At 43.5% G+C, this 12,903-nt stretch overlaps 1 protein-coding gene across 1 annotated transcript in view; it reads left to right on the plus strand.

The window, feature by feature from the left end:
- LOC121608870 (rho guanine nucleotide exchange factor 17-like) overlaps nt 1–11,822 on the plus strand; it is a 60,811-nt gene extending 48,989 nt beyond the window's left edge. The window contains exons 6-25 of the mRNA XM_041940278.1: nt 217–309; nt 438–614; nt 909–959; nt 1,142–1,251; nt 1,438–1,523; nt 1,977–2,095; nt 2,264–2,471; nt 2,677–2,750; nt 3,145–3,228; nt 3,336–3,439; nt 4,010–4,125; nt 4,299–4,418; nt 4,507–4,774; nt 4,900–4,986; nt 5,277–5,344; nt 5,655–5,803; nt 5,901–6,075; nt 6,684–6,779; nt 7,287–7,466; nt 7,569–11,822. Coding sequence (XP_041796212.1) covers nt 217–309; nt 438–614; nt 909–959; nt 1,142–1,251; nt 1,438–1,523; nt 1,977–2,095; nt 2,264–2,471; nt 2,677–2,750; nt 3,145–3,228; nt 3,336–3,439; nt 4,010–4,125; nt 4,299–4,418; nt 4,507–4,774; nt 4,900–4,986; nt 5,277–5,344; nt 5,655–5,803; nt 5,901–6,075; nt 6,684–6,779; nt 7,287–7,466; nt 7,569–7,777 — 2,574 coding nt within the window. The 3' untranslated portion in view covers nt 7,778–11,822. The remainder of the gene's footprint in view (nt 1–216; nt 310–437; nt 615–908; nt 960–1,141; nt 1,252–1,437; nt 1,524–1,976; nt 2,096–2,263; nt 2,472–2,676; nt 2,751–3,144; nt 3,229–3,335; nt 3,440–4,009; nt 4,126–4,298; nt 4,419–4,506; nt 4,775–4,899; nt 4,987–5,276; nt 5,345–5,654; nt 5,804–5,900; nt 6,076–6,683; nt 6,780–7,286; nt 7,467–7,568) is intronic.
- The last annotated feature ends 1,081 nt before the right edge of the window (nt 11,823–12,903 follow it).

Here is a 12,903-nt window from a genome sequence, read left to right on the forward strand (position 1 = left end):
CAAAAATGTGATCAGCCATCACAAAAACCTGTCATGTCCTCGTCCCGGTCTCACTTTTCAACCACCTGGAGCTTCTTGCCAGTGGAGCCACTCTGCCATCTTGTGGCAGAGGGGTGAAGTGAAGCGCTGACCTCATTTTACAATCATCTTGTCGTCTTGTGTCTCATTTATTTTTTCACCCTCTCTTATATCCTCCTCCCTTCTTCACTGTAACAGCAAAACATGCGTGAGAACAAGGAGAAACAGGCTCTGGGGGATCTGATGATTAAACCAGTCCAGAGGATTCCTCGATACGAGCTGCTGGTTAAGGTGAACTACCTCAAAACATACCAGCCCACTCTCTGCAGACTGCAAAGTGGCCTCATCCTGTGTTTAGTAACAAGAAGCTCGTGTGAAGGGAGATAAATATATATTTGTGTTTGCGTTGTTTGTTCTAGGATCTGCTCAAGCACACGCCAGAGGATCACCCGGACCACCCGTACCTGCTGGACGCCCAGAGGGACATCAAGCGGCTGGCCGAGAAGATCAACAAGGGCCGCCGCTCGGCCGAGGAGGCAGAGAGGGAGGCCAGAGTCATCCAGGAGATCGAGGCGCACATAGAGGGCGTTGAACACGTGAGATATTTATTACTGAATAGACAGTAAAGTCTGATGTTTGTCTTTCTTAACTGTCAGCTAACAATTCCTTTCATTGTCTATTAATCTGCAAGTCACTTTATTGATTAATCGTTTCAAAATTAAAGACAATAGTAAAAATAAATGCACAAGATTATGCTCCAGCTCGTTTATACAGTGTTTCCGAGCGCGTATATCTTTTGCTATTTGACTAAAGGGTCAGATGTCGCTAGTTTACAGTTATTCTTTTGTGGTATGAAGTGATGATCACCTCTTTGTTTATGTGTGTGTTAGATTCTGAACCCCCAGAGGAAGTTCCTGAGACAGGAAATGGTCATGGAGGCGGTGAGAAGAACTTTTCTGAGTTGACAAACACGTACATGTCATAGTGAGGTTTCTAAACTGGTGTCAAGTCTCGGAAATTGAAGTAATAGAGATGAGTAAGGCAAACTGTAATATAATATAAGTGTATGGAAACATGGATGATTTTCCAAGCTCCTCTTCTTCTCTCCTGCCTCTCTCTGTAGAAGACAGTGGGTGGGAAGAAAGACCGCTCTCTCTTCCTCTTCAGTGATCTGATCATCTGCACCACTCTCAAGAGGAAGTCTGGCTCATTAAGACGCAGCTCCATGAGCCTGTATGTGATACACACACACACACACACATATGTAAACACAGACAGAGGAGACACACGCATCATCATACCACAGATTGTAAACCACACTGCCCCCTGGTGTTGAACAGCAGACTTGTCGATGACAGGATTTGTCTTAATGTTAACCTCTTTTTCTCCATCTCACCTTTCTTTTTGCCCATTTCTCAGATACTCCGCTGCCAGTGTGATCGACACCTCCAGTAAATACAAGTTCCTGTGGAAGCTTCCGCTGGAGGACGTGGAGGTGGTGAAAAGTAAGGCTCCATCTTGAGCTCACAAACATGAAACACTTCCTGTCATCTTTCTGAATGAGTCTCATGACCCTATTAAAATTAGATATTAACAGTTAATATTAAGGTTAGATTCAGTATATTCACTATTAACGAGTTGCTTATTGGCATATTAGCAGCATAGTGGCACTTATTAATGACTTGGTCTGGGCATTGGGGGTCGGGATTGTCAAAAGTTGTTAGGAGGTTATTGAGGGAAAACTCTTAGTTAATTGCCTGGTAGTTCTAGAATATGGTCAGCATTAATTCGTGCTATGTAATGACTAATAAAAAGCCAATATGCTGCTAATATGCATGCTAATAAGCAGCTATTTATGGTGAATATGTGTACCTTAATATAGACGTTACCAATGTTTTCTTCCTTAGGATCATTCCTTAATAATTGTTATTCTGATGGTGTTTTTTTCTCCGCATTAGGCTCCACTCAGGCAACAAACAAGGAGAGCATCCAGAAAATGATTAGTCGATTAGACGAGGATCTCAGCACTCTGGGTCAGATCAGCAAACTGTCCGAGACCCTCAGCTTCCCACACCAGGTACTGTGGACCAACACGCGCCACGTTTTACTGCAACTTTTTTTTAATCTTAACTTTCCTTCTTTGTCCTTCATTCATACCAAATGAAAAAATGTTTGATTCCTTTATTTATCAGGGGTTTTGATCTGTCTTACTGTCCTGTGCTCATCGAATGGTCTTTTTCTTCAGTCCCTGGACGAGGTAATCAAGGATCTGATGGCATCAGTGCACAGGGAGCTGTCAGAGAAGCAGTCTCTGGCTTTCAGCATGACCTTCCTGCCCACGAAGCTGGAGTTCACCACAGCCTCCGCCGAGAGCAGCTTCGTCTTCGAGTTCACGTCGCCCGATACTCGGTCCAACTTCGAACAGGCCTTTGAAGAAGCCAAAAAGAAGCTTGGTCAGTGAAAAAGCTTTAAAATTAGACAAAACTGAACTGTAGCTTGTGAGGTAAAAACCTGCAGTTTCCTTACATAAAATGTTGAATTAATAAGCACTTTAATCTTAGGATTATTATTTTATCCTTAATGATTCTGATTAGGATTCATTAAGCCTGAGGCTGCTTTCCTTCAGTGGTCTAACTGTCAGTGCGTCTTTGTGTTTAGCAATGAATAAGGACCAGTGGGACCCAGAGTTTCTGAAGGCCATTCCTATAATGAAGACACGTAGTGGAATGCAGGTGAGAGCAGCATCTGCTGTACGATGTGTGTCTGTACTGTACATGAATGTAAAAGCCATTATTTATGTCAGTCATTTTAATCAGAAAGCCACGTTTACAGATGTTTGAAAGGAAGGTGGTGGAAGATGTATTCAGATCCCTTACTGAAGTAAAAGTACAAATACTGCACTGTGAAAATACTCCAGTAGAAGTAAAGGTCCTGCAATCAAAACCTTACAAGTATTTTCAACAAAATGTACTTAAAGTATAAAAAGTACTCATTCTGCAGTCAAATGCTCCCTGTCAGTGTTTTACCAACATTACCCTTTCAGATGCAGCGGAGTTGGAGTATAAAGTTTCACAGAATGGTAGCACTGAGGTGGAAAAGTAATCTCCACTCGTTGTTTGTTTGCAGTTTTCGTGTGCCTCTCCCAGCCACAGCTGCCCCGACAGCGGCTGTGAGGTGTGGGTGTGTAACAGTGATGGATACGTAGGACAGGTGAGAAAATACTCTCAACGTATCAGCTAACTTACGAAACAATCAGCAGTTTTGTTGACAATAAACTAAATTACAGAGACGATTGCGATGATGTTTTTTCTCTCCAGGTGTGTCTGTTGAACATCAAAGATGAGCCCACGGTGGAGGCCTGCATCGCTGTCTGCTCAGCCAGGATCATATGTATTGCTGCGGTGCCGGGACTCAAGGGAAGGTCGGTGCTCACACACTGACATGAGCATGACAGAAGTAAACCTGCAGTCATAGCTCAGACCCTTGTTGTTCATTCTCTCCTCCTGTGAGCCACATGCTGTTTCAATCAATCATTCACATCTAGCCTTATAAACTGCAAATGGACTGGAGGCAGCGCTTGTGTGCACATGAAAAGACTGATGATTATGGTAATTGTGTCATTGCACAGCATGGCCTTAATCAGTGTTTCTGTCGGCCTGTTTTTGAATGTCCTCCATCTCTCTCTCCTCAGTAATTGCTTTTTAGACATTCAAACCTGCTATCTTGGACAAGTCGGTCATGACATGCATGAATAGTTTCATCAAACAGGCAGTGACAGTGTGTGAATTCATCTGGAGTCACTGAAAGCACCTCTGATACGAGTGGATATTTTTAGGACCCATTATAGAATTCTCTGTATTGTGTTTTTTTTATTATTACATTAATACAACCTCCCACAAAGCTTTGGAGACCCATAGAGGGGGTCAGTCCCCCAAGTTGGGAAGCAGTGATCTATAGCCTCTGCCATTAACCAATCACTCTTAACTCTTAGGGAGCGCGGATCAGAGCCCACCCTCGCCCCTGCCTCCGGAGCACCCGGTCACACCCAGCAGCAGCTCCATATATCTATCTCTCATTCATCCCTGGAGCTGACGGAGCAACCTACAGGTTGGTACATAAAGGGGTTTATAGACAAGCTAAAACTAACTGGGTTGCAAACTGTAAGCTGCGAGGTTTAGTCTAACCCTGCTTTATGAAGACCACTGACTCGTATTCTTCCTGTATGTACTGCAGTTTCCTGTTATATATAAATGATCAACTGATCAATTGGCTGTTTCTAGGACCAGGGGCGGAGCTTGTTCCATTTGACAGTGATGACACCGATGACGAGGACTCACCCAGCCCTTCATCCACTCTGCAGAGTCAGGCCAGTCACTCCACCATATCATCCAGCTATGGCAGTGCGTAAAAACGCTCATACACACTTCAGTCACACACGCATACATAAACACATCATATACTCATACTCCCTCTCGCCCCCCCTCTAAGATGACGAGGCTCCAGGCTCCAAGGACATGGCTGCAGAGACCACCAGCAGTGAGGAGGAGCAGGAGTTCCCGGTGGCCAGCTCCTACGGAGCTCCAGGCATGTTGGGCGTAGGCGGAGGAGGCCGTGCCCACACAGAGAGCCCCATGGATGGCCGCGCCATGCGCCGCTCCTCCCGGGGCTCGTTCACCAGGGCAAGCCTGGAGGACCTGCTCAGCATCGACCCGGAGGCCTACCAGAGCTCAGTGTGGCTGGGCACCGAGGATGGATGGTGTGTGGCACACACACACACACTCACACATTTGTCTTTTCTGTTTTCACAGAGAAATATCATCCTTGCTTGTTGGTGTACTGATCTCATCAGCTAATTTCCTCGAATGCTTGTGTCTCTGTTAGCATCCACGTGTACCAGTCCTCAGACAACATCCGAAACCGCAAGAACAGCATGAAGATGCAACACTCAGCTTCCATCCTCTGTGTACTGTGAGTTGCCTCCTTGGCTACTGCTTTGCCTTTTAAAACAAAAACAACACTGGGACTGATGCTGTATCAGACAGTTCAGCAGGGTTTGAATGTGTTCTGTCAGGTTTGTCTGCTGTCGGCCTCCGTCCCAACTCTGCTGTTTCTGCCATCTGCATATTTTCTTGAGATTTTGCAAATATTTTGCAAAGTAATGACATAACAATGCAATCTAATTTTGTATTGTTATTCATTACTTATATGTTTTATTTCTTTTTCATTTTGACGTCCCTCCATTTTTTTGCTTCCTGCAGGTATTTGGACAACAAAGTGTTTGTGTCTTTGGCCAATGGAGAGGTGATTGTCTATCAGAGAGAAGCAGGTATGTTGTGAGTGCGGAGCAAGCCGTTCTGGGCCCCTTTTGATTTAGTTTCAGCGGTAGCTGAAGCATACACTGCTTTTTTTCTCTACATTTTGTTCAAATTTTTGTTTCCACACAACCATGTCGGTCTGCACCCGCTGGGAGTGAAGGACGTAATCCTACCTGCTTCCACACACATTATTTAAAGATATAAACTGAATTTTGAGTCTTCCACACTTTTCAAATACAAGATTCTGTGCCACAAAATGATTTATGTTTCTTTTTTCTTTGTATTTTCCCTGTATAACTCCCCCTTAATGTCAATCTGCAGGTAGTTTCTGGGACCCTCAGTCCTCACAGACGTTAGTTCTGGGCACGCCCAGTAGCCCTGTCACCAAAATGGTTCCTGTGGGAGGAAAGCTATGGTGCGGCTCACAAAACAGAGTCCTTATTATCAACACGACGACACTGGTACAAGAGGTAGGCGGAAGGATGGATGGATGGATGGATGAATGTGTGTACAGGTGAACAAATTACAAGGCAGACAGACCAACACTTGTTCCTCTCTGCCTCTCAGCACTGGTTCCAGGTGGGCACAGACAGCAGTCGGTGCGTGACTTGCATGGTGGCGTACGGTCAGGGCGTGTGGTTGGCGCTGCAGGGCAGTGCGCAGGTCAGGCTGTACCACGCTCAGAGCTGGGAGAGCCTGACAGAGGTGGACGTGGCGCCTGCTGTGCATAAGATGCTTGCAGGTAAACACACTTAGACACACCTTATGCTGGACCACAGCTCATGTGCAGGAGCTTTTTGCTTAATTCTTCTCGCTTTAAGTCCCATTTATTAATTAAATTCAATTAAATGGTCACACTTCATATATATTAAGGTACATATATTCATATTATATTGACCATCAGCTGGTTGCTTATTAGCTTGCATATTACTAGCATATTGGCAATTTATTAGTCATTGTAAAGCACTTATTAATGCCTTATTCTGGAGGTTAGGGTCATTAAGGATTTGGTTATTAAGATCGCAACTCATGTATATCCGTACTTACTATCAATAAGCAGTAATTAGGAGATTATTGAGCAAAGGTTAGTGGCTCTGTAGAATATGGTCATGCAGCATAAGGTATTAATAATTACTTTAGAATGATGAGAAAAAGCCAATATGCTACTAATATGCATGCAATATGAATATGTGCCGTAATATAAAGTGCTACCAATTGAATAACTCAATGCTTAGTCTCTATGCTGCCTCTCCATTGGAATCCCCACTTCACTGAGTCTCTTTCCACTGTCCTCACCTCTCCTCTTCCTCGACCTCCATCCGATTCTCTCTTTTCTTTCCGTCCACTCAGGCGCAGACGCCATCATCAGACAGCACAAGGCTGCCTGTCTGAGAATCACTGCGTTGTTGGCCTGCAAGGATCTGCTGTGGATCGGCACCAGTGCAGGTAACAACACACTTAGTATCGAAGAAATGTAAAATATATTAACCTGATGATTAAACAGAATTTCCATTTTGTTTGGTTTTGTTATTGAATCAGATGTTGCTGCGATTCAGAGGACTGGAAGCTAAAAGTGCATTCACATGCAAACATCGTCACAAATGTCACATGCAATGTGTAATATTTAGTGTTTTTTGCTCAGAAAATTCTATTGATGATTGATGATTTTTTATTTTGAATGTTAAAAATGGGTGAAAATTCTATAAAAAAATCATAGAAATTCAGATGACAGTACCGCAGTTTAAACAATTAATTAATCAGTTAAATCTGATTATCAGCTTCTTCTAACTTTTGGGCATGTGGAGACAAAAAATCTGTCAAAACTGCTTTAAGTCTTTTCCTTTAAAAAAGTTTGAGAAGTTGTTTGTTCCATTCTTTAAATGGTAGCATGTTGGAATTTTACATCGATCACTATTAAAAAAGACAGCACATTTAACTAGTGTTGTTCTGTAGGGGTGGTCCTTACGCTGACGATCCCAGCGGTGAGCTCAGGAACTGGGGCTGGGACACTGAAATCTCCCCTGGCGCCGATGGGCTCGGCTCACGGGCACACGGGCCACGTTCGCTTCCTGACATCGATCGAACTACCGGAAGGGTTTGACATGAACTTCCCCCCTGCAACGGCTGACACAGGTGGTTATTGCTTGTTTTTTGTCTGACTAAAAACTTAGCGGAATCAGAGTTTCAAGCCTGACGTTTACCTCCGACCTTTAACTCCTCCTTTGTGTTCTGTAGGCAACCAATCCCAGAGCGGCAGCACAGTTGACGGGAACCTCCAAAGGCGTGACTCTGCGCGTCGCCGAGCCTCCGCCCACATCCCTCCAAAAACCAACCACCTAGTCATTTCGGGCGGCGATGGCTACGAGGACTTCAGACTGACCAACAGCAGTGAAACAGTCGGACGGGATGACAGCACCAACCATCTTTTGCTTTGGAGGGTGTGAGACGACCGTCCGCGGGTTGAACGACCAGCCCCAGCCTCCCTTTAGCTGAGAACGGCGCACAAGCCCCTTCCCCCCACCAGACTCCTCACTTTTTCGTGTTGTTGTTTTGGTCTTCAGCTCAGTCCTCCAGTCTCTATGTGCATAATATGGCTGTTAACTCTCTCCCGGACTAACTAATGAATATGATCACTTCAAACCCAGTTTTCTTGTGTTGATGTGTCCGGTGGTGTGCGTTTTTCCTCACTGGGTGGCGTCTGTGCGTGTGTGTTTTTGTTTTTTGGCATGTGCGATCTAGAAAAGTGTTTGAAACTCAAGTCTTTACCGAAGGACACAGGAGGAGCCAGAGAACTTTGATGGATGGATGTTTAGACTGAGAGCAAATGAAGGAAAGAAGAGGACCTGGACTCTGCAGAATGTCATTGCACAGGAGGTTGAAAGAGGACATTTAGGTGAACTGAGACATAAGTGAAGCATGTACTCGTCCTTTGACATTTTCTGTTTTTTATGGACTTGCACATCAACCCTTTACTCCGTCATCACTTCATCTTTGCCTGAACTGCAGACGAAATGCCTCCGGATGATCCAAGGCAAATGTCATATAAACATATCTGAACATCGATGAGTGGAAACCAAGTAAAACGTACCATGACAGACTGTAGTTTGATGGATCTTCTGAATCCTGAATTTGCGTTGATTTCTGCAGCTCGAGTTTAAGCTTAGCAGAGAGGAAGTATTTTGCTTTTTAAACCCAGCTTGCCAGGTCTGGACAACCCAAACGGCAGATCTGAGATCAGATATTTCTGGTCCCAGTAGAGCTGTAATAATATCTACTCCATGGTCATTGCTTGTGAGACCGCTAAAACCGTCTTTTCCTCCTGCAGAGGGAGAGTGAATAAGAGCGTCATTGAAGTGCAATATGTGGCAAGCAGGTTATCTAATAAGACTATAAACGCATGCACGCAGTCACACACATTAATGCACAGCCCTCACCTGCTCAACCCGAAGACATTTGTGAAAAACAAACGCGTGTTTTCCACATTGCATCTGATTTTCTGATTGAAATTTTGCCGCCAGTTTAGGATGAGCTGAACGTAGATGACGCCCACTGCTGGAGTTGAGTAGAAAAAAGTGCATTGGAGGCATTCCTCCTTAACGTGACAATGCCAAAGCCGTGTGTGTGTGTTCGAGTTTTGACGTTGAGGGATCTGAACTGATTTCCTTTGCCATGAAATTTCACTTTGTTGAGTGGAAATCAGGAGTGATGTGGCTGATTTCTATAGCAGACTCTTTAAAGATGACGCTAGGCTGTGGTAGCAGATAGCAGTAGTTATGTACAGTATTTATGGTTTTGATTTTTAGCGCCTTCTTTTACAGCACTTAATTTATAGAAGATGTAGCTTTCACTTTTTTTTTTTCTTTTTGAGTCGAAGAACAAGGAGGCCCTGGTGTGATTACCGGAATAGATAAATGGGGATAGTTGGGTTGGGGTAGACACAGGAGGGGTGTAACGATACAGTTCACTTATAAACAATGCAGGGTTCGTGTTTCGGAGTGAAATGAAGAGAAACAGATGCAGAAAGGAGAGGCTCTTGAAATGTTTTTTGTTTCTAGTGATCTTTTTGCTGTTTGTGATCAAAAGAGCCGAGCTGTCAATCCCAAAATTCATGTTGTATCCAAACACAGTCACTGCCTGTTTGGGTGCCAAATGCTTAAGGTTTGCTTAATTTCTCACTTATTTTCCAGCTGCACAGTGCATATTATGGCATTTTTGTTCCAGGAAACATGGCGCTAAGAGGTATTGTTACACTCCGAATGCACAAACACTGATTTCAAGATTGACTGTTGGACAACAAGATGAATGTCGTTTGTTTATGAAAAAAGAGAGTGCACAAGATACAGAGTAGGTCAGAAGGACAAATGCTGAGCACCTGCACGTGCCTTCAGAAGGCTGAAAGTTAAGCCATTCAACACACACGTACACACAGTGAAAAGTCAGCTCTCCCTCGTCCTGCGGCAGATGTCTGGCGAAGCGGAGGGTGACTCTGACTTGTCCTTGCACACGCAGCCTCGGTCTTTGGGGTTAAGCAGTGATTGTCTTTGATCCCTCCAAGCCTAGAAAACCCTCATTGCACTTTGCCAGCCATCTGGGCGCTTCTCCTCAGATTTCCCGCTTCCCAAAGGCATCCACATTAGGTTAACTCTCCCACTGTGAGAGCGGCTAACAGTTAAGAGGATTGGTTGGTTGCTGCGATAGCTCTTTGCCTCTGTACGCGTGAAGGCCTGTGTAAGTGTGCATTCTCCACAAGTGCGCTGTTATTCAGTTGACTAGTATGAAAAGGAGCTTGTTTGTGGTTTTTCTGCCCACAGTTGAGTCTAAATTTTGGTTAGTTATGGTGGCCTGTGAAGAATACAGCAGAGGAAAGTTTTAGCAAATGGGCTAGTTTGGCACTTTGGGATATAAGCTCAATTAGTTCATGTCTGTACAGTCAATATTAAACTACAGCCAGTTAGCTTAGCTTAGCAGAAAGAATGGAAACAGCTATCCTGGCTCTATCCAAAGGTACAAAGAAACATCTGCCTAAATTCTCTAAAGCTCACTAATTAACACATTATATCTGTAAGTACGGCAAGTTACAGCACCCAGTACCAACAGCCTGTAAAACTAAAAGTTTCCCCTTATTTCCCAGTCTTTATGCTAAGCTAAGCTAACCCATTGCTGGCTGTAGCTTCACATTTAACAAACAGACATGGGAGCAGAAAAGTAAAGATTCATTCCCAGAATGTCCAGTTATTCCTTTAAGGTCCTCGAATGTTAAGGTAGCACATTTAAGTGTTTTTTAATGTTCTGTGTGATTCACAACAGAATTAATGTCTGTGTTCTCTGTGCCAAGAGCTGCCAAGTTACCCATGAAAATGCTGTATATCTATGCTGGCTGTAGAGCAGCGGAGGGCTCCCTGCAGAATGGAGATAGTGAGTTTCCTGTGACAAATTGAGGGTGTTTAGAGGAACATCTGTGTGCTGGTACCCCCGCTTCTAAAACTCTGAGTTGGGCAGCAAAAAAAGCATCACAGCCCATTGATGGTGGGTCCTCAGTTCAGTGAGTTTTTAGTTTAGCTCTGTGGCTTCTGTTTAAAGCATAATTACTCAATGTCCTGGGCTGTTTGACGGCTACATGCATGATTTCCTGAAACTGCCACCATGGAGTCAATAACAGCTGATTCAGAAAGTTAGATTTTCTTAGAAATTTGAAAAATATTTGCCTTAAGATGATACTTTTCTGTTTCCTTGATAGTCACATGCATATTAATGACAATCATATCTCAGCAGTTACACTCTAGGTTTTGGACCCAGTGTGTTGACTTTATTTTACAGACACACACTTAAACGCATCTTAGATATGAAGTAAAACTAAAGGACTGAGAGAATGAAGCATGTTGTTCGCCAGTTAATGAAACAATAAAAAATAATTTTTCACCATCAAACTCATCCAATCATCACTGTAACTCTCAGCAACCTGTAAGTAGCCTCCTCATGGCCGTATGTGAAAGAAGTCTTTATTGTTGTAAATATTGGTATATATTGCCTTTTTTTTTCTGTAAATAGTGCACCCACGGTCCTCAATTGTTGATATGAATCTAATGGCATATTTTTATATATTTGTGTAAGGTTTGTTTTTGTTTGTATTTTTTTTTCTCCCCCCCTTGCTCTCTGGCATGCGCTGTCAGTGATGTTTAAATTATAACTGTCATGGATCTTTCCAGAAGAAGACAACATGGCCTCTGTTGTTTCCAGGACGTCTCAAAGAGTGTTGATGTTTTCACTGGTAGCCGTGTTCGCTCCAAAACGTACGTTTTGCCTCGTTAACCGACTTCGACGGGAAGGAAATGAACGTGGGCGTTTCTGTGCTGCCACCTGGTCACAACTCTGTTTATCTCCGATCTTGCGGTTGTCATGGTTACGGTCTATCAGAGTTACTTCCTGTATGTAGCTGTTCTTGTTTTTGTCACTGTGGGCTCCTCTTTGTAATTAAATCAGTTCACTGGTGCCGGTTTGTGCCTGTTCTTTCTTCAGCTGGTGAGGTGTGGGTCCCACAGCACCCAACAGAGTAAGTTTACATCCTCGTTACCTGGTGATTGATCGTATCTTCAATCAATGTAACCTGACTAACCGGGATATGGTGTTCACGCACCACAGTAAGCAGGTAGCATATTTTGTCTTAGCTTTGTTTCGGAAAGCAGGGGATGATGGGTATGATGAATGAGAACATGTATCCAGAATACTATCAGTCAAAAAGCCTGTCAACAGAAAATAAATCTGCAACTAATGATTTTCCAATCAAGGATGTCAAACCTGATCTGCAGCTTCTTGAACGTTCAGACTGTTAAAACTGGACAAAAAAAGCTAATGCAAGACGTCACCTTTTGAAAATTTAGCTGGGTATTTTTCACTATTTTCTAAATAGTTGATTAATGCAGTAAAAAAAGATAATTTGCCTTTGTTGTAACACATGAATTAAACTGGTGTCACTGTAGTCCTTAATATCAGGAGGAAAAAAAATCTCCCTTGGTGGTACCAAAAGAAATCAGAGTTGGTAAAAGAAGCGTGAGGCACGTTTGTCATGAATTCTTGTCTTATTTATTTATTTTACTTTGCTTTAGTAAGACATCTTAAGATTTACAGCTTGAACCACCTAGTTCCTGTTCATCTCCCTCTGTCCTTCACAGTAACAACAAATGAATAGATAATAAATGATACATTGACTCATATCTTTATGTGCCCTCCTCGCCTCCTGCAGGCAGCAGCACTGACCCTAACACAAAGTCGACACTGTGGTTTTTACCAGCACGCTTCAGTGTCTCTCCACTATTCATCTGACTTTAACCCACTGACCCACAATGGAGTGTATTGTGATATGATAGCCCTGCAGTATATAGAGGAAAACAGTATGAATGCAGGCCTTTCAGGACACACACAAATACAAATGGTGCCCCGTCCACCCTCCTCACCAACACACACCAGCCACAGCCCACTTACATCCCCTCGCAGTATTCAAATGTTGCATTCAACAGTGAAGATCTGTGCGATGAATGAAGGAGCCAGTAAAGACAGCAGCACAGAGGCTCAA

The sequence above is a fragment of the Chelmon rostratus genome, chromosome 7 (genome assembly GCF_017976325.1).
Source record: "Chelmon rostratus isolate fCheRos1 chromosome 7, fCheRos1.pri, whole genome shotgun sequence".
Classification (NCBI taxonomy): domain Eukaryota; kingdom Metazoa; phylum Chordata; class Actinopteri; order Chaetodontiformes; family Chaetodontidae; genus Chelmon; species Chelmon rostratus.